Source organism: Lissotriton helveticus, chromosome 2_1 (assembly GCF_964261635.1).
Source record: "Lissotriton helveticus chromosome 2_1, aLisHel1.1, whole genome shotgun sequence".
Lineage (NCBI taxonomy): Eukaryota > Metazoa > Chordata > Amphibia > Caudata > Salamandridae > Lissotriton > Lissotriton helveticus.
In genome coordinates this window covers 1,677,271,949-1,677,298,263 of record NC_136059.1, presented here as the reverse complement: position 1 = coordinate 1,677,298,263, position 26,315 = coordinate 1,677,271,949, and the positions used below count along the sequence as shown (strand labels likewise).

Here is a 26,315-nt window from a genome sequence, read left to right as displayed (position 1 = left end):
TATCCATCGGGAAATGCTTTGCTTAGAAAGTGGCATGCCTTTTCTAGGTCTGCTGAAGGCTATGAAAAGTTGATTTGTTTTTCTGAAATTTTTGGTTCTGTCCAGATAAAATTTTAGACATCTCTTGAGGTCTAAAGAATGGAGAGATCTTTCAGCCACAGTACTGGGGTTCGGGAAGAATGAGCGAAGTACAAGAGGTTCATTGAGATGGAAGTCCGAGGGGACTTTAGGAATGAAGCGAGGATTAGTTCTTAAAATGACTCTGTCCTCTCTGAATTGCATGAAAGGATCTTGTATAGAAAGCGCTTGTAACTCACTGACCCTTCTTGCTGATGTTAAGGCCAAAAGAAGTGCAGTTTTCCAAGAGATGTATTTGAGATCAGCCCTATGTATGGGCTCAAATGGATGTTTCATCAATTGGTTGAGTACTATATTAAGGTGCCATGTTGGTGGTATACGTCTTGGCCTTGGAAAAGATCTATAGAGTCCTTTAAGGAATTGCTTTATCAGCCTGTTGGACCATAGTGAGGGACCTCTTGAAGTCCTTGTAAAGCGTGAGATTGCTGCTAGATGAACTCTAATGGAGGCATGTGCAAGCCCTGTTTGTGCCGGATGTAGTAAATAAGGCAGTATTTGCTCTGGCGTGATTCTGAAAGGATGGATATTGTTGTCTGAACACCAAAGACAAAAGTGTTTCCATTTCAAGGAATAAGTTTTTTTTGTACTGACAGCTCTTGCTTTAGCTAGGACATCCTTGCACTCCTGCGGGATGTTTAGGTGACAGAATTCTCTGTACTCAGGAGCCATGCCGATAATCTGAGAGATTTCAGATTCGGGTGGAGTACTTGGCCTCTGGACATTGAGAGAAGAGTTGGATGTTGACGTAGTTGGATTGATGGTCGAACAGAAAGGCGACGGAGGTCCGTGAACCAATATTGTCTCGGCCAGTATGGGGCAATGAGAATCAAGGTGCAGTGTTCCATTTTCATTTTCCGAATGACTCTGGTTATCAGGGGAAATGGCGGAAATGCGTACGCAAACACGCTGCGCCATGCGATGGAAAATGCATTTCCTATTGACCTCGGTTGGGGATGCCAGCTTGCGAAGCTGTGGCATTTGGTGTTCTCCCTGGTGGCAAAGAGGTCTATGTGCGGTTTCCCCCATGCCGAGAAGATGTCGTTGAGAACTTGTTGGTCCAGTTCCCATTCGTGAGACAGTGACCTCTGTCTGCTGAGAGCGTCTGCTATGATGTTGTCTTGTCCTGGGACATACTCTGCTGTAAATGTGATGTTGTTGAGCAGTAGCCAGTTCCAGATTTTTTGCGATTCTCGAGACAGCGTCAGAGAACGCGTCCCTCCCTGCTTGTTCAAGTAGTGCATTGTGGTTGTGTTGTCCGTGCGCACAAGCACTGCTGAGTTTTTGATGCGAGGGAGGAATGCCTGAAGAGAGTGAAGAACTGCTCTCAGTTCTAGGAGGTTGATGTGTAGGGATTTTTCTCTGTCTGTCCATTTGCCACTGATTTGCAGATCCTGAAGAACTGCACCCCATCCCTCCAGAGAAGCGTCTGTTATGACGTGTGGAGTTGCTGGTATCAAGAACGTTAGACCTTTGGATAAGTTCTTGTTCGTCGTCCTCCACAGCAAAGCCTCGGTTATTTGTCGAGTGATAACTATGTGATCCTCGAAAGAGCCTGTACATTGGGTCCACTGTTTGTTCAGAGCCTCCTGAAGGGGGCGCATTCTGAGCCGACAGTGAGGGATGAGAAGTATGCAAGAAGACATCATCCCTAGAAGGGATTTGAAAGTTTGGACTTTGATGGACTTTTTCGAAGACACTGCGGTAGCCAGAGCCATCAGTTTGTGTTTTCTTTCTTGAGAAGGTTAGGCTTTGGAAGAAATGGTGTTTAGAGTTGCCCCCAGGAATGTTATAATTCTGGTGGGTTGTAAGGTTGATTTCTCGTAGTTGAGAGTTAAACCTAGGTGCTGGAAAATATCGAGACAGGCGGTTGAAGACAGCTGTGCGTCTGTGAGAGATGGTGCTTTCACCAGCCAGTCGTCTAGGTAGGGGAAGACCTGGTGATTCTGCTGTCTGAGAAAAGCTGCCACTGGAGCCAGGCATTTCGTAAAAATGCGTGGCGCTGATTTGAGGCCAAATGGTAGGACACAGAATTGGTAGTGTTGACCTGCCACTTCGAAGCGAAGAAATTTTTTGTGGCGATTGTGTATCGGGATATGGTAATATGCGTCTTGCAGGTCCAAAGACGTCATATAGTCTCCTTCCTCTAAGGATCCTAAGATTTCCTGGATCGTCACCATTCGAAACGATTGGCTCTTTAGGAAGGCATTGAGTGCCCTGAGATCGAGAATGGGCCTCCATTTCTTCTTTTTCTGCTGAATTAAAAAGAAGCGGGAATAAAACCCCTTTCCTTTCTGGGCGGATGGAACTCGTTCTATTGCTCCCTTCTTCAGCATTGAAGAGATTTCTTGTAGAAGCAAACGAAGGTGCTTGTGTGGAAGTTTGCGAGGAGGAGTTAACGGTGGGATTGAGTTGAATTCCAATGTGTGACTGTGCTGGATTAATTGGAGAACCCACCGATCCGTCGTTATCGATCTCCAGTTGTGGAGGAAATGTGTCAATTTTCCTCCAATCTTGAGAGGACACGACGGTGTGGGGAGTGTCTGCTGGAATAGGTCATTGTCTTCCGCCGGTCGTTTTCTTCTGGGATTTTCCCCTGAAGTTCGATCTCCCATAGGAGGTCTGACGACCTTGTGGTTGCTGTCGCTGCTGATATTGTGAGCGATTTTGGTTGTAGGAGTAAGAGGATCTTCCCTGATATGATCCTCTGTACGTGGGCTGACCTCGTCCTCTGTTCCCTCGAAAGGACTGATTTTTTAATTGTAAAGTCCCGAGAGCTCTTGCAGTGTCAGTGTCTTTCTTGATCGTCTGCAAGGCTTCATCTATCTTTGCTCCAAATAGATGTTGTCCGTCATAGGGCATGTCCAAAACTTTGGTTTCGACCTCTTGGCGGAAGGACGTCGCTTTGAGCCATCCTTGTCTGCGCAAAACAGCTGCGCCTGCTAGCTGTCTAAAGCCTGTCATGGCGACATCCACAGCTGAATCAATGATCTCCGATGCGGACATCTGTCCTTCTTGAAGGAGTGACTGGACTTCATTCTTTAAATCTTCGGGTACATCCGCCAGATACGGAACGATATCTTCCCATAATTGTCTATTGTATCTGCCTAGCAGAGCAATGGCGTTGGCCACCTTTACCATCATGGCTGACGTTGTGGAGAAGCGTTTGCCGATGCCATCCATTTTTCTGCCCTCTTTGTCTGGTGGCGCTGACAGTGGCGAGGATGGATTTCTGGAATTCTTTTGAGCGGCTTGGGTGACTACTGAATCCGGCTTGGGATGTGTATTAAGGCAAATAGGTGCAGATGTTGGTGCCTTATACTTTTTATCCAGTCTAGGCACCACAATTGATACAGAAGCAGGCGTTTGCATGAGTTGCTGACCCTGTTCCCAGATGTAATCTATTATGGGAAATGACCTCGCTGATTTCTTTATAGGATCTTTAAAGTCAGAGAAAACAATCTGTTTCCTTTGATTCCATGGTCATGTAGAATCTAATGGCTGCTCTCTCAATTAAATTGTGGAATACGCCGATATCCACTGGTGGAGAGTCTGAAGTGTTGGGTTCCGGCGTGGCTGGTGAATGAGCGACGTAATCCTCGCCGTCTCTGTTATGTGAAAGGTCATCTCTAACCTCTCCTTCTTAAGGAACATCTTCTTCCTCAGAAGATTGAATGTCATGCACCGTTTCACTTCCCTGCGGCATAACCAAAGGTGTTGGTCGCGATTTTGGGGATTGGTGCGGTCTGGATGACTCGTGAGGCTTCTCCTTGGAAGAGGCCGCTGGTGATTCTGGGAATCGTTTTTTGTAGTCTGTGATTAAGAATTGTAAGTCAGAGACTATTTCAGCCGGCAGGCATATCATCGGAGTAACTTGTGTATGTTCTTGAATCTGCGTAGTTTCTTCCGTAAAGATGACATCATCTCCGTCATCGTCAGTACTCTGGCATTTGACATTGAGATCCGACAGACTGGTAGCCTGTTCGAATTGGTCGTCATCAGAATCATCAGTTTGCAATAAGCAGGCTGGAGGTAGTTTCTGAACCCTACTGGGTGATGTTAATTCAAGTGTAATAGGTAGTTTGGTGATCATTTTTGATGGGATCAACTCAGCTTTTTTCCATGGCGTCGACGATGTCGTCGTCGACGATTCTCTCGTCGTCGTCGCGGTCGTCGGCGATGTGATCGTCGACGGTGTGGTCGTCGGCGCAATCTTCGCCGTCGTCGATGCTGTCGTCGACGGTACCTTCGTCGTCGAGGATGTTCTCGTCGACGATGTACTTTTAGACGTCGGCGTTGCTTTCGTCGTCGGTGGCGACTTTGGCGTCGACGGTGCTCTCGTCGACGACACACCGGATGTCGACGGAATCTTCGTTGACGGTGAAGGCGTCGTCGTCTTTTGTTTTATCATCGTCGTCGATGTCGTCGTCGATGGTGACGTCGACGAAGCTTTAACAAAGGACTGCTGCTTTTTAATGAGTACAATCGACGACAGTGGCTTACCCATCGTCGACGATTGGGTGGTCGTCGTCGTTGAAGCAAAGGCGGACGACGCCATCGTCGTTGAAACCGTCGTCGTCGACGTGGAGACATATGTGGTTTTTCGTGAAGAAAACGTCGATGCGGTCGTTGACGAAGACTGCAATGGCTTTTTGAAGGTTGTCGGCTCCTTCACAGACGTGTCTGATCTTACCTCAGAAGACTTGGTAGTAGTCTTTTTGTGAGGGACGTCTGAATGGCTAGGGGAAGCCTCCCTTGGCCGTTTCAAGGACAGTTTTGAAGAAACTGAAGCCATTTCACTGCCCTCCGAGGACAGCACATCATCATCTCTGGTCTTGAGTCTGTTGAGCCAGAGGAGCAGTCTTCCTTCTCTATCTTTGAGAGTTTTAGTAGAAAATGTTCTACAAATCCTACATTCCTTGACAGAATGATCCGGATAAAGACAAGTCTCATGCTTGTCATCAATGTGCAGTCTCTTCTTGCCACAAGAGGAACAGGCTCTAAATACTCCTTTCTTCTGTTGTTCATCCATAGTAGAAGCAAATAATCCAAGTTTTCAGTTGAAAAAGTGAGAAATTCAAGAAACCTAAGGAGAGCTCAGGTGGGGACTCCCTAGCACAACGTGCGGTAGAAAATCTGAGAGACTGAGGCTCCTGGCAGGAAGGTTCTAGAGGGAGGTGGTAGCTGATTGGCTACCTTCAGGATTTTGGTCCTTTTTACAAAAGGACACAGATAGGCTACTAAGGCAAGGCCTTTAGGCCTACTTTTCTCTATGTATGTCTATTAGACATTACTTTTCTATTACCGGGGCTCCCATCTCGACGACGGGGAATGATTCAGGCATGTGAATCTATGAAAGACACCCATAATACTGGATAAGAAGAATTTCGTAAGCAACACCTGTGCTTACGCTTACCTGTAATCACACGTCAGTCGTGGGAGCAACTAAGGGAACTAACCCAATTTCGAGAAGAGAAGCAGCAACAGGAGGGAGCCAAACCAGATACCCGTGCAGCCTGCAACTTCATGCGACGCTCACTCAAAGACTTTGGCTTCATCCGCTGACAGGCGTCACAGTCCTTAAGAGTCGTGGTGCACGCCGAGGCACCACATACAAATGCGGTGCGGGTCAGTGTCAGACATCTGACGCGCATAGGCTTCACAAGCCTTAAAGCCAGAAGGCATTGTACACTGTTCCACCCGACACCGATGGTGTCGAGTAGGCCCAAAAACCAGGCCAAGGAACTGCTGGATATCCAGGATCCGCGCTCGGACGTGCAAAAGAAGAAAACTGACGTCAGCATGCCGGGGTGGGGGGCATATATGGCTCCACTGATGTCATGTCCATGGACGACGTCAGGGCGGAGCCTCACCCCAGCGCGCAGAGGTGCTGCTGCAGAAAGTTTTCCAGATCCAGTCTGACGCCTGAGGATAGTCTAAGTTAAGGAATCTGCAGCTAGATGTCTATATCAGATAATTTCCTAGCTATCGTAAAGGAAAGTTTTGATTCTATGAAGAACTCTGAGGCGAGGATAAACCTACCCTAGTTTGGGAATTACCCCTGTCGAACTGTCTGCACTGAGACTTTAAGTACCCCGTTTTCCTTTGAATGTGGGTTTAGTAATGCATGCTTTGTTTTCTGTAGAAGTATTGATGTGTTTTTTCCAACAGAACAAATGTTTTTGAAGTGTTCTTTTGTGGGGTTAAAAGACTATATACAGGGACTTTGTTCTATATCCTGAAGCAACATGGGAGATGTAATTTTGTTGACTTTTTTCTAAGCTCTTTATGGCTGCTGGATGCAATAAATGTAGAAAGTATAAGTTAAAAAAAAAATCACAGCTAGGCAATTTCACCTTAAATAAGGTTCCAGACAGTACAACTGAATTGTTGCAAAAACCTAGAAGTTTAAGGATATACTTACCAACTCACCTGTCCCCATTTGTTCAGAGCATGTACAATAATGCTACATGAAATACCTACCTTCCGAAACAGCACACAAAGTGCCAATTTGCTTGCATGGAACAACTGTGTGGTGGCTTACAGCTTAAAGCTAAATTTGATTCTGAATACAGCTGAGGAAAGGGAGCACACTTCCATTCTGTTGCCAAATATAGATGAAACAAATGGTAGAGGAAATATTGCATTTGACCAGTGTTTATCATCTCATACCAGAAAGGGAGTATTTAAAACTATTGTCTACTTTGGCCTAGCACTGACATACTACGTTAAAGACCAAGCTAAATCTGACATTGAATATTTGAGATACTAACAATGGAACAAATGAAAAAACATTTAATCAGTTCTCAGAAACATTAAAGTCACTATTGGATTCTTTGAAACCATTGTGAAGTCACTTACAAGCTCAATATTCTCCTTTAAATCCGCCTTGAGTTGATCTAGCTCGATTAGGAGAGCTTCCTTTTTCTGATTCAGTTGATCTCTTTCCAGACTCACAGCTTCCATTTCTTTTTGTAGCTCTTGGAGGTTTTGCAACACTTTAAAATTCTCTCCTTTGGCACACTCTAATGCAGATACAGTGGTGTTCAACTGTTCTGTCAGATGTTGCACATCAGAAACCAATGTCCGGTTGATCTCCTTAAGCTCTTTTCCCTCCCCAAGAAGCTGCTCTTGTTCAATTAATTTCCGCTGCAGATCTTCCATTAAAGAGGACAACTAATGGAAAAAATTGCAGAGAAAATCACGACTCAAACCAGCTCTAAATTCATGTCGATAAAGCAGTCCACATTTCAGGTTTCCTTAACAAAATGACAAGCACCAATATCTGTAAGAGGGATATACAATGGGCATTAAAAATTAGCAGTTTTGGAACCTCTGCATAATTTGAATAAATATGTAGTTGCGGAATAATGAATCACTGAGCATAGATTTTGGCCTTTTCAGCAAAAACAACAGCTCTTACAGCACAAGTTACTACTTGTTTTAGTTAGTGATAAATTCCTTACCTTAGAATATCCCCAGGCGTCAGACTGGATCCAGAAAGTATTGCTAGCAGTACCCATGCGCGTCAGTAGGTTGCGTCCTGCGGCTCCGCGTCCATCGCCATGTCAAAAGCTGACCACTGGTGCCAAGAAACTAGGGCACAGAAAGGGATGTCCTTAAACCTAGAAATCAGGTCGCAGAACGGGGAGGATGGGTGGGTCGGTAAGGAATCTATCACTAAATAATGTCTCTTACAGATATATCGTTACGCAAGTAGTAACTTGTGCATCTGAAAGAGACATGTTATTGATAGATTCCTTACCTTACAATAGATACCCCTGCAATACCAACCCCGGTGGTGGGTCTGTGAACGAAATTACAACAGGAAGTCACGGAGAATAGAACAGCCAAAGAAGCCGTCTTTCCGGACCAGACTGTCATGGCAATAATGCTTGGTAAACGTGTGCAGCGAAGTCCACGTAGCTGCCTGACAAATGTCCTGAAAGGGAATACCGCGTCCCTAAGCAGTAGTGGCTGCTGTTGCCCTGGTGGAATGAGCACACAGCCCCACAGGAGGCTCCTCCTTAGCCAACGAGTAACAGGCCTTGATGCAGAGAACTGCCCACCGAAAGATGGTCCGTTTGTGCACGGTCCAACCTTTTTTGGCGCCCTTGTAGCCAACAAAGAGCTGGTCATCCACCCGGAACTGTTGTGTGTACTTCACATTAAACGAGAACGCACGTTTTGGGCCCAGACGGTGGAGCCTCTCTTCCTCTTTTGAAGGATACGGAGGCGGAAAAAGATGGGAAAAGTGATGGTCTGCCCGATGTGGAAGGGTGTAACAACCTTTGGCAAGAAAAAAGGGCAGGTCCTTAAAACCACCTTGTCCAGATGAACATAAAGGAAAGCAGGTTTGGAAGACAAAGCCTGGAGCTCACTCACTCTTCTGGCAGAGGTGATAGCATAGCAACCAGGAAAGAAGTCTTTAAGGTGAGAAGACGGAAAGGACAGTTGTGAAGCGGCTCAAAGGGAGCGCTCATCAAATAAGTCAACACACGGTTCAAGACCTACTGAGGCATTATAAACGGAACCGGAGGGAACAGGTGTGTAATGCCTTTCAAGAAACAGTTAACAGCCGGGGACTCAAAAAGAGAAGGCTGATCAGAAATCCGCAGAAAGGCAGAAAGATAACCTATGATAGTGCACAGAGTAGAGCCCTGCTGGGCCAAGGAAAGAAGGAACAGAAGGACTTTAGAAAGAGGGGCAGAAAGGGGATCCACAGACTTAGCTGCGCACCATGCCACAAACTTGTTCCACCTGCAGGCGTATACCGTTTTTGTGGAGGGATGACTGGCAGCCAGATTGCCATCACAGACTTCGGGAGGAAGATAGAAAGCTGTCAACTGTCGCAGCTCAATCTCCACGCATGGTGGTGGAGGCTGCACAGGTTTGGGTGGAAGACCGCCCCCTGCTGCTGCGACAGAAGATCCTCCCGAATGAGGCAGTCGGATTTGGGGATCGATCGCCATGCTGAGTAGCTCAGGAAACCAGTAACTTCATGCCCAATCCGGAGCCACAAGGATGACTTGGGCCCGGTCTCGCCTGATCTTCTTCAGCACTCTGGGCAGAAGTGGTCTAGGCGGAAAGGCATACAACAGACTGCAGCTCCACTTACTACGAAAAGCGTCTCCGAGCGAATGCCACCTTGGAAATTCCAACGCGCAGAACTGAGGACATTGCACGTTCTTTTTGGTGGCGAATAGATCTAACCAAGGCTCTCCCCACTGCCGAAAGAGACCTAGCGCCACGTCAGAGTTCAGACGCCATTCGTGATCCAGCATGCACCGGCGGCTGAGTTCGTCCGCCCAGGCGTTCAGGGAACCTGCAGGTGTTGAACCACCAGGGTGATGCCCTGGTGTCCCAGCCATGTCCAGAGGAGCAGAGCCTCCTAACAAAGGGTCCATGACCCCACCCCGCCTTATTTGTTGCAGTACCACACGGCGGTGGCATTGTCCGTGAACACCAGCACTACACTTCCCCGGACAGAGGGAAGGAATGCCTTCAGTGCAAGACGGATCGCCCGCAGCTCCAGAAGGTTGATATGGAGCCGGGACTCCGCCGGAGAACAGAGGCCTCTGATCTCTGCCTCTCCCATGTGCCCTCCCCCTACCCCATCCCAGGAGGGACGCATCAGTCACTACTACGTGCTCCGGTTGGGGTAGGGAGAGGGATCTGCCGCTGTCCCAATCGTGATTCGTGAGCCACCACTGCAACTGACCCGCAGTGCACTCCGAGATCAGGACATGGTCGGACAGGTTGCCCTGATGCTGTGCCCACTGAAACTTCAGGTCCCACTGCAGAGCCCGCATCTGCCACCTGGCGTGATGCACAAGAAGGATGCAGGAGGCCATCAGCCCCATGAGCCGCAGCGTCAACCTGACCGAAACCCGGGATAAAGGGTGAAAGATCGGAATCAGAGCCTGAATATCCTGAACCCGCTGATCGGGAGGATAAACCCGAAATTGCGCAGAGTCCAGAACCTCTCCAATGAAGAGGAGCTTCTGAGAGGGAATCAGGTGCGACTTCGGCACGTTGATGGAGAACCCCAGCAAATGCAGGAGGTCGGTCGTAGTCTGGAGGTGGGAGACAACTGTCTGGGGTGAGCCCGCCTTCAACAGCCAGTCGTCGAGATCGGGGAGGACTGGAACCCCTGATCTGCGCAGATGAGCTGCGACCACCGCCATCACTATCGTGAACACCCGAGGGGCACTGGTGAGGCCGAAGGGGAGCACGGTAAACTGAAAGTGCTTGTGGCCTACCATGAACCGCAGGTAGCGTTGGTGGACCGGCAGGACGGGGATGTGGAAATATGCGTGTTGCAGGTCCAACACTACCATCCAGTCTCCAGGGTCAAGGGCAGACAGGACCTGCGCTAGCATCAACATCTTGAACTTCTCCTTCCAGAGGAAGCGGCTGACATTCCGGAGGTCCAAGATGCGTCGCTGGCCCCCTTGTCCTTCTTGGGGACCAGAAAGTAGTGGGAATAACAACCATGACCTACTTCTGGCCCAGGAACGTGCTCGATGGCCCCCTTGGCCAAGAGGGCCATGTCTTCCTGCTGAAGCACAAGATGGTCCCCAAACATGCGGTGGTATTGAGGTGGCATGGCTGGAGGGGGTAGTCTCGAAGGGGAGGGAGTAGACCCTTCGGACTATTTGCAGCACCCACTTGTCCGTGGTGATATGGCGCCAGTGGGATGATGGAGAATTCTGCCGCCCACGGGCGTTTGATGGGCCTGAAAGTGCGGTCTCGGAAGGCTTTACAGTGGATGCTGCGGTGGTGGAGTGACCCACCCGCTGGCACCCCAGAACCGCCTCGGCGGTTCCCACGTCCGCGCTGAGGATGTTGCTGTGCAGGCCTGTGGCTCTGGAACAAACTTGTAGGGGCACCCCTTCCGTGGCCACGAAAGGAGTGAAAAGCAAAAGGAGGAGGAGGGCGAGTGGTCGACAGGCCGAAGGACTTGGCAGTAGCCCGTGAGTCCTTAAAGCGCACTATCCACTTCATTGCCAAAGAGGCGAATGCCAGCGAAGGGCATGTCCATCAGAGTGTTTTAGACATCCCCTGAGAAGCCAGTTGTCCTCAGCCAGGCGAGGCGCCAAAGCGCCACTGTCGTGGAAATTGCCCTGTCCAGCGAATCGGCGGTATCAAGTCCACAACGACTGGTGAACTTAGGTGCGTCTCTCCCAGCTGCTATAGCTTGGGAGAGTACTATCCGTGCCTCCTCCAGACAGTTGGTCAGCACCTGCGCAACCGTATCCCACACAGAGTGGGAATAATGGGCCATGAGGCATGCCGTGTTCACCGACCGCAGCCCTAAGCTGGCAGATGAAAACAGCTTCTTACCAAGCTGCTCCAGATTCTTGGATTCCCTATCCAGAGGTGCAGAAAGAGGGAGGGTCGCCCAGGGCTGGGCGAACAGCGTTGGGCCACATTCCTGTCCACAGGAGCCTCTGTGTTGGGCCTGGACCAAGTGCCCAAAAGAACGTCCGAAAGTGCGTCATGAAAAGGCAGCATAGGCTCTGAAGAGGTTGCCGCCGGCTGAAGCACTTCCGTCAGTAGGTTAGTCCGGACGGCCACTGTAGGGAGTTTGAGGTGGAGGGCCTCGGACACCTTACGCAACACCACTGCGTAACTGGCTCCCTCCTCCGTAGCCACGGTAGGAAGAGACAGAATGCCCAAGTCAGGTGAGGTGTCAAGACCACTGGCATTCCCCAAATCCTCTGCCCAGTCCGGATCATAATCACACTGTTGTGAGAGAGGGTCCTCAGACCCCTCCCAGTCCTCCCCTTCCTCCGAAGTCTGTGAAACAGGCTGAAAATAAGGAGGACGGAAGTAGAGGTAGAAAAGCCCCATCGGTGTCGTAATCAGTGTCGTGCGACGCTGTTCAGGTGCAGCGCACGGTTAAGGGTTGAAACCGGGGTCGGAGGTAGCACCACACGGCGTTGGAGGGGAGGAGGGGTCGACAGGTGTTATGAGGTCAACCGTTGTCGCCCAGGATCCAGGGGGTCCTGTAGCGCCGGATCCGCGGCGATGGAAGGGTAGGACCTGAAGTCCGGCCTGCGGGGCCCGTAGGCGCACCGGCGGGGTCAGGCGGCCTTAAGAGTTGAACCATGGCAGCAAGAAACTCTTGCACCTGAGCAGGCGTCGCCGCCGAACCCGGGAAGGGCGGGTAGGCCGGTGGCGATGTTGCAGACTCCACCGAAGCCGTGGGGGAGGCACCACCCGCACCCTCAGCCGCGACGGGAGAGGGGATGTCAAAGAGCGACGACGCTTCTTCGACTTATTCTTGGAATGCTTCAACTTACCTGACCCAGAGTGCAAAGACTTAGAACCAAAGGAACAATGGTGACGACTCAGCGACCGGTCCTTAGACCTCCCATGGGACCGGGACATTGAGCGGCGCAGCGCCGACTGCCAGACTTTCAGCAACTTTCAGGACCTCTCCCGCAAAGTCTTCGGCGCCATGGCCTGGCAGTCGGGGCACGACTTGGAGTCGCGGTCGAGCTCCAGGCAATAGAGACACACACGGTGTGGGTCTGTCACCGACATAATGCAGTGACAGTACCCACAGTTCTTAAGCCGGGCATCCCTACGACACCATGAGTCTATCGACTCAAAAGAATTGAGACAAAAGGCCTCGAAAAACGTAGTCAAAAAGTGACTGGATGTACTTGCTCTTCCCGGATCTGCCCTTGCTGGCGCTGAAACAGAAATACTGACGTCAGCGCACGTGGGTGCATCTAAGTAGCTTCAGCTACGTCATCTTGGCCCCAACGATGCATGCAGAGCCGCACGACGACATATACTGACGCGCAGGGGTACTGCTGACGAAAACTTTCCTGATCCAGTCTGACGCCTGGGGGTAATTCTAAGGTAAGGAATCTATCAATACGTGTTTCTTTCAGATACTTCATCTTAAGCTTCTCTTTGAGGAGAAATACATTCAAAATGTTAAGTTATAGGATGGAGTGGAGGCCTCCGTATCTTTGGGGAACCAGAAAATAGCATTTGTGCCTCATCTCATTCTACGGTCCCGACTTTGCTGAAAAGAGCCAGAACCATCTACAAAATGCAGAATGACTCAAGGCATGGGGGACAGTTGTGGAAAAGACCTATAACTGCCCAACAATCTACAGGACCCATCCGATATGATGAACAGTAGGTCAGACCACATCTCTTTGCTCAAAGAAGGACTAAATATGTTTTGTGGGACTTGTGAGGAAAATGACTTTTTCTGTACACAATGGCTTCTTGAATCATTATGGATACTGTAGCTTACAAGCCCCTTTTAGGCTGCTGCACAGACTGCAAGAATAGCATCCTGCTGTAGGGCAAGTTAACCTGCCCACAGACATGCTCACTAAAAAGGTGAGCATGTCTGTGGGCATGTCTAAGATTCGCTTGGACATCTAAGGAGAGCCAGGTGGAGATGGAATAGTGTAGGAGAGTAGGGTCTGCAATCCTATGATCACCCAGATTTTTGCTTTTTGCTGCACTGGTTTACGACTTACCCTGGCTGTGGGCCTGCTAATCAGACCCACAGCCTAGCTGTTCTCTCTATCCAAATTGTACTCAGGTACTGAATTGGCACTGGGCCCTCTCCAAGTCCCTGTACCCAGGGCTGAGGTGCACCCAGAAGTCTCCCAGGGGCTGAAGCATGTATTGTGCCACCCCTGGACTGACTAACTAAACTGACACAACTGGCTGCACGACAGCTGGGGCAAGGTGGTGTACTCACCCTTTGCTTTAGATATAGTATACCTATATCTAACCCTAAAATGGACACACAGATCTCCTATCAGTCACTCCCATGGCAGGCCTTAACAATCCTGAAGGCAGAGTGCTTGGAATCGTGTGAGATGGTGCTCTGGCATGAGCTGAGCCTGTCTGCGGCTTTCGGGATCTATCCCTTGGCCGTTTCCATGATATCGCATACCATATACTCTTAAGTGCATTATAATCCTCGCGGTTATATGCCAACTCTGGTATCGCTTTATCAAAACATGTCGAGTAAGGTGTCATACGAATTGGAATACTAACCCCTCGCCAATTCTGGCAACGGGGTTAGCATTCCACCCTTCTAGAGGGACACGACATGTATGTAACCTCTAACCCAGGTTAAAGTCAAACAGAGCCTCAGCTCCACAAAATGGATGCTGCCACCGAGACACAAGTCTGCCCTCCTGCTGCTGGGAGTCCTCCCAGAGCAGGAGATAAGGACAAAGGGTTTCCTGCCAGGGGCGGTGCCAGCACCGTCCCAGACAGGATTTTGTGTATCCTAGGTAGGCAGGGCTTCAGAGGAAGGTGACTGCAAGTGGCACCCCGGTGCTCACTATGCATAGGCCGGCTTGAACCAGTTCCAGGGACACTCCAGACCCTGAGCTGGGGAAAAGCCCGCCAAGGAAGTGGGTGTAACCACCCCCCTCCTGGTCCCACCCATAGGGCAGGACTTAGTCGCGTGCCAGCCCCCTTTTCCCAGATAAAGGTAGGAGCAGGCCCCCTTCCAAATTAGATCATCTTTGGAATCAAGACACGACTTTCTACGAAAGGACTTCAAGATTTCTTCTTCAAGATTCTCCCTTGTGACTAAGGAGTAGTCACCCTGCATCCGCAGGCACCATCCGAAGAACACTGCGGTCTGCTGTAAGTCCTTCCTCCGGAATCCGACTGCCCAGCTCGACAAGACCCGGCTTCCCTGGCACCTCCGACCTCTACTCACCTCTACAGCCAAGCTGAGAATCGTGAGTGCGACGAGACCTCAAGGGACCGACTATTGCCAAGACTGCACGACTTCTGCACAGCAAGCCCGCCGAGTAATCTCCTGGCGAGTGCTTTGGGGTCCGAGAAGCCCCAACCCTGAGCAGCTCCAGCACCGAAGAGCAGCCCCCCAGCATCTCCACGATCGGCGTGGGGCCCTTCTGCTTTTTGCTGCTCACCGCGTTGTTTGGCTACTAGCCCGCTGGCTTGTGGCCTTCTGAACGACGCCCGACGACATCACTGCTGCTAGTCTGGTTGCTCCAGACTGGCTCTTGCTCCCTTCCAGAAGAGGAGCACCCCGGACCCTCCTGGTCCACTCAAGACGCCATTTTGAGTCCACCGCGTGGGCTTGAATTAGCCAAGGCTTTGTTGCCCAATCCTGGGTTCTTCGACGCCGACAGCTTCATCCATCGTGGGACAGCTCGCCTCTCCATCCTGGTCGCCGACAACGCCTCCTGGTCCGTGAGATCTGCAGAGCCCAGCGTCGCCCACTCACCTAGTCGAGGTGACTACCATCCGGTGCCCTCCTGGTGCCCACTGACTACTGGCTAGTAGTCACGAACTTGGTCCCCTCTGCTTTCAGGTGTCGTCCATCTTCAAGATCCAGGCTTGGATCAACTCGAACTCTCTTCACTGGTCGCCTGCCAGCATCTTTCTTCCAGGCTCCTGGTTCGTCTACGAGGATTCCCGACGTCTTTTGAGACCTATGCAGCTGCAGCCCCTGGGCTAGGTAACTTCGGCATTTCGGTGCCCCAGCATAGCCTCACTATCCAAGGGTCAGGATCCACTGTCGTTTTCTCCCTACCAGGTCGGGTTCGCCCGTGAACACTAACTTTAACTTTACTAGCTATCATAGACTTTGTCCCTCATCCCGCGTGAGAGTGCACACTCTGCACCCGAGTCCCCTGGGCCTCCTAGAAGTAATCTAACGATTCCCTAGTCAAGTCCTAGCGATTCCAAAGCCTATTAGTACTGTACTTACCTGCTAGTAATTTCGCATTCCACTTTTAGAGTATATGGTTTTTCGTGCCCCTCGGGCATTTGTATATACTGTGCTAACTTAAGTATTTTCGTAAGAGTTTTGTTGTGTGCCTAGCACCCTGTCCTCATAAAGAGTACAGGGTTGTTGTGATTCTAATAAATACACTGTTTATTTTCATAACACTTGTGTGGTGTCCTTTCACTGGGTGTTCAAGGGGTAATGTGATGGTAAAACAGCTGGCTTAACACGCCCTCTAGAGTCTTAGCCTTAGACTGCTCGTATCCATGCTACTAGGATAGCTGGTCTATAAGGTTGACTTACAGCCAATCATCAATAAGGGTTGTTTGGACTGATATATAGTGATCACTAGAATAGTGAGCACTGCACATCAGGCCAACTTCTCACAAATAGCACATGGACTCGACCATGATCTACCTGTCCAAGCCAGAGCATATGATTTCTTTCACCACATCCTGCCCATCGTGCACAACTTCAGCAAAAAGGCCACAAAGACTACTACCAATACGATCAGGAAGATTCTTTATGATCAACTACACCAAGCATGCTGGTAGCAGTCTAGGAAGTAAGTTGCATTGGAGAAACAAAAGAAAACACTTTCTTCCACACTACCTGTCAGGCGGTGAAAGGGGCTAGAATCAGGAAAAGAGAAAAAAAAAAAACACTTACCTGGGTCGGCCGGCTGTCACTTCTCATCCGTCCTCTTTTTCCAGTCTCAGCCAGCAGCAGTAAGCACCCGGACTCCGGGGCTCCCCATAGTCAATCACATCATTGCAATGCAGCGTTGCGATTGGTCTGAGCACCATGGTTTGATGCTCAGACAGGAACTGGGAGGCTACGCATGTTCCTTACCAGGCTGAGTAAAGCAAGCCTGGTGGGGAAGATGCAAAGTGCACAGGACTGTTTGGCTGGCTCGAGAGGGCTGGCCAACCAGTCAGGCGCACTTAAGGAGTGAAAACCAATCCTCTCCCTGCTCTGGCAAACCCTGCCTGAGGGCCACTGACTTCAACAGGAAAAATAAAATAATAATACCGACACGCTAGGACGATTTTATTTTTCCTTTTGAGCAGTGGGGCAAAACTCTGCCTTAACGTAAGAGTCGCCACTGCTTATTCTCATTCAGCTCAATGACCTCCACAAATGAGGCATCTTCCTCAGTGAGAGTCCCAGGAGAATACAAAAGGTCCACTTCAGAAGAAGTGTCCATGCTATTTGCATTTTGCAAAGCTGAGTAGCCACCAGCATCCAATCAGTCGGGTTAGATGTCAGTCATGATAAAAGATGCTGGGATTCTAAATGGTGTCCGAATCCAAAACTAAGAGCTCCTAACCCCTGCCAAAATACTCACTATGAGCAAAGACTTGTAAGTTGACTTGCCCAATAACTGCTGTGCCCTACATTTGGACCAGATCAGGGTGGCTTCAGTTTTCAGAAAATTCACCAAATTCTGTAATGAAACCGAATAAGGTACTCAAGTAGTCGGCAAGGAAGAGGGTTAGGTTTAGCTGGTGCCAGAACAGCGGAACAGAGTTCCAATCGGGGAGGACTGGTGCCAGGACTGAAGCTGCAGATTGGTGAACAGTTGGGGCCTCTGAAGAATCCTTGCGACCTTGAGACACACCAGAAGACATGAAGTTCTTTGAGAAGGGCAGCAAAACACCTGGGGGAAGGCTGTGATAAAAATGCAAATAGGATCAGACAACTCAGTGTACAGAACCAGTATATCCACCAGGCTCAGCTCTGAAGTTGATGTCTGAATTGGGGAACAAAGCCATCAACTGAGACCTTACCCTTTAGGAGGAATGCTGTTGGAAAGATGAAGGATCCTTCCCTGTGCTATTTGTGCTGCCTCTTGAATGAATGAAAATCATCTAAAGCTTAATGCGAATAAAACAGAATTGCTTATTGTAGGAAAAACAAACATCTCTGGAATGATGCCTGGAGAGCTCAGGAATTCGGTTTGTCTCCTTCCCCAATAAAAGTTGTCAATGACTTAGCTGTCAAATTGGACACTATTTTCTTTTAAACAACACATCTTATCAGTCTCTTTCACCTGATTTGGACTACTCAAACTGCTGTGTGAGGTAAAGGGCTTTCTTCCTCTTAAGGCCAGAAAGACTGTGATCCACACACTAAACTTCTCAGCTGGATTACTCTAATAATACCTTGTATTGGGGCTCACTAAACAACTCAGTAACTAACTTAAGCAGGTCCAAATACTGCAGCAAGGCTTCTTCATCTTCCTAGATGGTGTTCAGGGTCTTGTGCATTAAACAGCCTTCACTGGCTTCCTATCCATAAAAGAATTCAAAATCCGCACACACACTTAAGGCCATTTACCAATCTGGTCCTCTTGACCTACACAAGTTGTTTAAAGCCTATGTTCCGTCAAGGCGCCTTAGAACTCCTAATGCCTGTCTGATTCTTCCCCCTACATACCGCTCTATGCAGCTTGGAGGTGGCTTTGCTACAGTTGCTGGAGCCAGACTTAGCAATTCACTCCATGTACTTCTCCATTATCAATCTAAAAAATCTATGTGATAGAGCTTGGTTCTTTAAGAACCTAAAGAACTACTCTTTTCAAGAAGCTACTTCAGTTTTTATTATAAGTTAATTCATTTTTACTTTTACAGTCATCTTGCAATTGTCATCACCTTGAAGCCCTATATTGGGCATAAAGCGCACTTTATAAATCATTTTGCAAATTCAATTTGAAGGACTTTTCTCTACTACTGAAGGAGGTTCACTGAGTATCCGCCATTAAAGTTAACACGCCCCAGGTACAGGAGTTAAGGCAACATCACATCAGGGTGTTCATACCAGACACGCATCATGAAAATGTAGCCTCCCGCTCCTTGATAGCCTTGGCGTGCATGCTGCAACACTTTTTCCACAATTTGAAGTCATGTATACTGCCCAAGCACCATAACCATAAGCCATTCAAGTCTGAGATGGAGATCTGCCTGCCACAAGGGTGGCATCACTTAAAGCCTGACAACTTTGGAGAATTCATTTATTTTTGGCACTGCAAAATTGAATCTACTGGAAAACATTCCAAGGAGAACAATAACATTAGCAATGGGTGTGAAACAAAGGAACTGACAGCCGGAGTGGAGCCTTATATGAGCTAGGATGGTACTGTGGCACCATTTACTGACAAGAGATTTTGCAAGTTTGCAGATCCAGTCTGGCACGTAGATGAATGCAAGAGGTGTGAAATATAATAATCCAAAGTAATAATGAGAAGGTGCAACTCTTTACAAGTGAAAAAATTAAGGGGAAGAATCTGGTGACAAGTGTCCTCTATAGATCCGTTTAAGAACCAATTTGTCCTACAGGCTAGAACTAATTGCATGTATTTGTTCTTACCGTCTGGAAATCATCACAAAGTTGGCTTCTCTGTGATTGGAGAGTCTTTTGGATATGCTGCAGATCCTTTTTCACCAGAGATAAAGATGCTAAACTTTCATGTAGATCTTTAAGCTTTTGAATACAATTGTATTTTTCACCCTCCACTTTTTTCAGAAAAGTCTCACATGCCTCCAAACGCTGTTCAAGCAGCTGCACCTCGGATGACATTCTATGCTCAATCTCCTTTTTGTTGTTCATAATCTGTTCCTTTTCTTTAGAAGTCTGTTGTAGCTCTTCAATTAGGGATGATATCTGAAGAAATAACAAGCAACACATCTATCAAAACATACATATTACAAAAAACATTTGTTTAAAATGATCAAACATCTTCCTAGAAATGGTTTTATGTTCAACAAAGGGATACTTGCGCTAAAACAATATATATAGTGTGAAAAAGAAACCCACTATGGTTGCACAAATTTATGCATGAAGACATTAACCTAGTCCTCCACAAGGAGATGATGGACGAAGCGCTGAAACCTTTTACTCACCTCAGTCATAGATATGGGGTGAATTCATCATCGTTCTTTAGCTCACTTCACCACCCCAGTTCAGACCCGGCCATATGCAAATCAGTCTTCACTCTATTCCTCATGTGAACAGTCTGGCCTAAACTACTAAACCAGGTCTTCACTGGACCGGAAACGAGCATCCTGTGACTGGTTTTGGGGTAACACCCCGCATCAGCCAGGCTGGCTAGAATCCAGTGGGAAAAGGAGCAAGGGACCCTGGTCTGGGCATACCCTGCAACTTAGGGCGAACAAAGCAAACAAGGAGGCCTCACCAAATCTCTTGCTTATCAATCTTCCCTCATAGCAACCACAATTTTCATTTTTCCATCACTTATTTATAAAGACTATTGGATGTTATTTGTTTAAGTGTATGCCGTGATTCAGTGAAGTGGAAATGCCTTTTAGCAGCAATAACCTGTAGTAAATGTTTCCTTTAACCCCTTCCGTGCGGCCGCGATTCCCCCCGTGTGCGGCCGCCGCCCGAACAGGGCGGGGCCGTGACGAACCCCAGCCGTCATCAGCACACGAGCACCGTGGAGCGTGACGGCTGGGGTTCGTCACCAGCATGGAAGGTGTTAAGAGTTTCAGTCTCTCAACACCAGAGAGTAATTCTGGTCTTTTCATCACAAGCTTACTTAAGCTTGGTGATGTTTAAGGGTATTTGTTTATAGACCACTCTCTTTAGGTCACACTACATCTCAAGGTGGTATAGGTCTGGACATTGCTCTATCCAGTCCAACCTCAAGAATATTTTCTTTTACAACAATTCAAGTTTACAAGCTGTTCTGTTCCATGGTCCACTTTTGGATATCCATTTATTGTTAGACGGTCTTACATTTTCTACAAGAATTCAGTGGTATGGAGAAGAATTCTTGCAGAATCCAATATTTGTGATGTGTCCCAGTGTTGTGGCTGCAAAGTAACCCTTCCACCACCATGCTTGACAGATAGTAGGTGGTTCTTGTGATGATATGCTTTATCTGCTTTTCACCAAACCGGTCCTTGTGCATTACAGCCAAACAGTGTGAGAAGTTGGCCTGATGTGCAGTGTTCACTATTCTAGTGATCACTATATATCAGTCCAAACAACCCTTATTGATGATTGGTTGTAAGTCAACCTTATAGACCAGCTATCCTAGTAGCATGGATACGAGCAGTCTAAGGCTAAGACTCTAGAGGGCGTGTTAAGCCAGCTGTTTTACCATCACATTACCCGTTGAACACCCAGTGAAAGGACACCACACAAGTGTTATGAAAATAAACAGTGTATTTATTAGAATCACAACAACCCTGTACTCTTTATGAGGACAGGGTGCTAGGCACACAACAAAACTCTTACGAAAATACTTAAGTTAGCACGTTATACACAAATGCCCGAGGGGCACGAAAAACCATATACTTTAAAAGTGGAATGCGAAATTACTAGCAGGTAAGTACAGTACTAATAGGCTTTGGAATCGCTAGGACTTGACTATAGAATCGTTAGATTACTTCTAGGTGACCTAGGGGACTCGGGTGCAGAGTGTGCACTCTCACGCGGGATGCGGGACAAAGTCTATGGAGGCTAGTAAAGGCAAAGTTAGTGTTCACGGGCGAACCCGACCTGGTAGGAAGAAAACGACAGTGGATCCTGACCCTCGGATAGTGAGGCTACGCTGGGACACCGAAGTGCCGAAGTTACCTAGCCCAGGGGCTGCAGCTGCATAGGTCTGAAAAGACGTCGGGGATCTCGTTGCCGGACCAGGAGCCTGGAAGGAAGAAGTTGCTGGCAGGCGACCAGTGAAGAAAAGTTCGATGGATCCAAGCCTGGATCAAGGAAGAAGAAACCTGAAAGCAGAGGGGACCAAGTTCTTGAATCACTAGCCAGTGATTAAGTGGGCACCAGGATGGCACCGGGCGAAGTCACCGCAGTCAGGTGAGTGGGCGCTGCTGGGCTCTGCAGTCTCTCGGACCAGGAGGCGTTGTCGGCGACCAGGATAGAGGTGCGAGCTGTCCCACGAAGGTTCTTGCTGTCGACGTCGCTGGACCCAGGATTGGGCAACAAGTCTTGGCAAATGCAAGGCCCACGCGGTGGACCTAAAATGGCGTCTTGGGTGGACCAGGAGGGTCCAGGGTACTTCTCCGATGGAGGGAAGCAAGGGCCAGTCTGGAGCAACCAGACCAGCAGCAGAAATGTCGTCGGGCGTCGTCAGGAAGGCCACAAGCCAGCGGGCTAGTAGCCAAACAACGCGGTGAGCAGCCAAAAGCAGAAGGGCCCCACGCAGATCGTGGAGATGCTGGGGGGCTGCACTTCGGTGCTGGAGCTGCTCAGGGTTGGGGCTGCTCGGACCCCAAAGCACTCACCAGGAATTCACTCGGCGGGCTTGCTGGAAAGAAGTCGTGCAGTCTTGAAGATGGCCGGTCCCTCGAGGTCTCGTCACACCCACGAATCTCAGCGTGACTGATGATGCAGGTAGAGGTCAGAGGTGCCAGGGAAGCCGGTTCTCGTCGAGCTGGGCAGTCTTGATCCGGAGGAGAGACTTGCAGCAGACCGCAGTGTTCTTAAGATGGTGCCTGCGGATGCAGGGTGACTACTCCTTAGTCACAAGGGAGAAATCTTAGGAAGAAGTCTTGAGTTCCTTTCGTGGAAAGTAGTTTCAGGATTCAAAGATGATCTGATTTGGAAGGGGGCCAGTTCCTACCTTTATCCTGTAAAAAGGGGCTGGCACGCGACTAAGTCCTGCCCTATGGGTGGGACTAGGAGGGGGGTGGTTACACCCACTTCCTTGGCGGGCTTTTCCCCAGCACAGGGTCTGGAGTGACCCTGGAACTGGTTCCAGCCAGCCTATGCACAGTGAGCACCGGGGTGCCACGTGCAGTCACCTTCCTCTAAAGCCCTGCCTACCTACAATACACAAAACCCTGTCTGGGACGGTGCTGGCACCGCCCCTGGCAGGAAACCCTTTGTCCTTATCTCCTGCTCTGGGAGGACTCCCAGCAGCAGGAGGGCAGACTTGTGTCTCGGTGGCAGCATCCATTTTGTGGATGCTAAGGCTCTGTCTGACTTTAACCGGGGTTAGGGGTTACATACATGTCGTGTCCCTCTAAAAGGGTGGAATGCTAACCCCGTCGCCAGAATTGGCGAGGGGTTAGTATTCCAATTCGTAGGACACCTTACTCGACATGTTTTGATAAAGCGATACCAGAGTTGGCATATAACCGCGAGGATTATAATGCACTTAAGAGTATATGGTATGCGATATCATGGAAACGGCTAAGGGATGGATCCCGAAAGCCGCAGACAGGCTCAGCTCATGCCAGAGCACCATCTCACACGATTCCAAGCACTCTGCCTTCAGGATTGTTAAGGCCTGCCATAGGAGTGACTGATAGGAGATCTGTGTGTCCATTTTAGGGTTAGATATAGGTATACTATATCTAAAGCAAAGGGTGATTACACCACCTTGCCCCAGCTGTCAAGCAGCCAGTTGTGTCAGATTTGGATGGCCAGCCAGGGGTGGCATAATACATGCTGCAGCCCCTGGTAGGCCCTGGGTACACCTATGCCCTGGGTACCTAAGGTACACTGTACAGGGACTGATAAGGTGACTCAGTATCCAATTTAGATATGTACCTAAGGTACATGGAATCCATTTTACAGAGAGAGCAGTAGGCCTGGGGCCCTGAATAGCAGGGTCCCAGGTCAACTAAGTCAGAAAACCAGCAAAACACCAGGCAAAAAGTTGGGGGCAACCATAGTCAGGGCTCTACCTTCCTACAAACAGCTACAATCAATTGTCCAGAGGTCTTGCTGGACTTGTCGCACAAGTTACTACTTGTGTAACGATATATCTGTAAGAGACATTAGTTAGTATTAGATTCCTTACCTTAGAATATCCCCAGGCGTCAGACTGGATCCGGAAACTTTTGCGTAGCAGTACCCTTGCGCGTCGGTAGGCGTCGTCTGCGGCTCCGCGTCGTCGGCGTCGTGATGACGTCGTCTGAGTACTTAGACGCCGCCTCCGCGTGCTGACGTCAGTTCTTAGACAGCTTTTCCGCGCCAGAAACGCAGAGCCATGTCAAAAAACCAACACTGGTGCCATTGAAACTAGGGCCCTGAAAGGGGACAACCCTAACCCTAGATATTGGTTCGCAGAACGGGGAGGATGGGTGGGTCGGTAAGGAATCTAATACTAACTAATGTCTCTTACAGATATATCGTTACACAAGTAGTAACTTGTGCATCTGAAAGAGACACGTTATAATTAGATTCCTTACCTTAGAATAGATACCCCAGCAATACCAACCCCGGTGGTGGGTCTGCGAACCAATAATCACACCAGAAAGTCCTGGATGACGGAACGGCCAAACAAGCCATCCCTCCGGACTTGGCTGTCCAGGCAGTAGTGTCTTGCAAACGTGTGCAGCGATGCCCACGTAGCTGCCTGACCGATGTCTTGTAAGGGCACACCCCGGCCCAGGGCAGTCGTAGTCGCCGTGGCTCAGGTGGAATGAGCCCGTAATCCAACCGGGGGCTCCTTTCTAGCCAAGGAGTAGCATGCCTGGATGCACAAGATGATCCACCGGGAGATGGTCCTCTTGTGCACCGCTTTCCCCTTCTTAGCGCCCACGTAACCAACAAAGAGTTGGTCATCCACCCGGAACTGGCGTGTGCGATCCAAGTAAAATGAGAGCGCACGTTTTGGGTCCAGACGGTGGAGCCGCTCTTCCTCTTTAGAGGGATGCAGTGGCGGGAAGAAGGTTGGCAAGGTGATAGACTGCCGATGTGGAATGCCGTGACAACCTTGGGCAGGAAAGAAGGTTTGGTACGTAGCACCACTTTGTCCGGATGGACAGAAAGGAAAGGCGGAGTACAAGAAAGGGCCTGGAGCTCACTCACTCTCCTGGCAGAGGTGATGGCAACCAGGAAAGCAGTCTTCAAGGTCAGAAGGCGAAGAGGACAGTTGTGAAGTGGCTCAAAGGGAGCGCACATCAGAAACGTAAGAACCAGGTTCAAGTCCCACTGAGGCATCACAAACGGAACAGGAGATAACATGTGTGTGTGATGCCCTTAAGAAATCGGTTTACAATAGGGGACTTGAACAAAGAAGGTTGATCAGGCAGCCTGAGAAAGGCTGAAAGGGCAGAAAGGTAGCCCTTGAGAGTGCCCAGAGCAGAGCCATGCTGGGCAAGAGAAAGAAGGAAGAGAAGAACCTCAGAAAGAGGGGCATTGAGAGGATCCACAGCCTTTGCTGTGCACCATGCCACAAATCTGTTCCACCTGCAGGCATATACCGACTTTGTGGAGGGATGCCTGGCTGCCAGAATGATGTTACAAACTTCAGGAGGCAAGTCAAATGGCCTCAACTGTCGCCGCTCAATCTCCAAACATGGAGGTGGAGACTGGACAGGTTCGGGTGGAGGACCGTCCCCTGCTGCTGCGACAGAAGGTCCTCCTGAAGAGGCAGACGAACCGGGGGATCGACTGACATACTGAGTAGCTCTGGATACCAGTACCTTCTCGCCCAGTCCGGAGCCACAAGGATGACTTGGGCCCGGTCGCGCTTGATCTTCTTCAGCACTCTGGGCAGAAGTGGTATAGGCGGAAAGGCGTACAACAGACCGCAACTCCACTCGCGACGAAAAGCGTCTCCGAGCGAGTGCCGCCTTGGAAATTCCAACGCGCAGAACTGATGACATTGCGCGTTCTCTTCGGTGGCGAATAGATCTAACCAAGGCTCTCCCCATCGGTGAAAGAGGCCTTGCGCCACGTCCGAGTTCAGACGCCATTCGTGATCCATCATGCACCGACGGCTGAGCTCGTCCGCCCTGGCGTTCAGAGAACCCGCCAGGTGTTGAACCACCAGGGTCACGCCCTGGCGTTCCAGTCATTGCCAAAGGCGAAGAGCTTCCTGGCAAAGGGTCCACGACCCCACCCCGCCTTGTTTGTTGCAATACCACATGGCGGTGGTGTTGTCCGTGAACACCTGCACTACACTCCCCCGGACAGAGGGGAGGAATGCCTTCAGTGTCAGACGAATCGCCCTGAGCTCCAACAGGTTGATGTGGAGCCGGGCCTCCGCCGGAGACCAGAGGCCTCTGATCTCCGCCTCTCCCATGTGGCCCCCCCAGCCCTGGAGGGACGCGTCCGTCACAACTACGTGCTCCGGTTGGGGAAGGGAGAGGGATCTGCCGCTAACCCAATCGTGGTCCGTGAGCCACCACTGCAGCTGTCTCGCAGTGCCCTCCGAGATCAGGACGTGGTCGGATAGGTTGCCCTGATGCTGGGCCCACAGAAACTTCAGGTCCCACTGCAGAGCCCGCATACGCCACCTGGCGTGATGCACCAGTAGGATGCAGGAGGCCATCAGCCCCAGAGGCCGCAGCGTCAACCTGACCGAGACCCTAGATAACGGCTGAAAGATGGGAATCAGAGCCTGAATATCCCGGACCCGCTGCTCGGGTGGATAAACCCGAAACTGCGCCGAGTCGAGAACCGCTCCGATGAAAAGGAGCTT

At 49.6% G+C, this 26,315-nt stretch overlaps 1 protein-coding gene across 1 annotated transcript in view; it reads right to left on the bottom strand.

Moving 5' to 3' along the window:
* LOC144818836 (uncharacterized) overlaps positions 1–26,315 on the bottom strand; it is a 1,999,126-nt gene that overhangs the window by 690,664 nt on the left and 1,282,147 nt on the right. Inside the window, 2 exon segments of the mRNA XM_078676624.1 lie at positions 6,997–7,311; positions 19,265–19,558. Of these exon segments, the coding sequence (XP_078532750.1) occupies positions 6,997–7,311; positions 19,265–19,558 (609 nt within the window).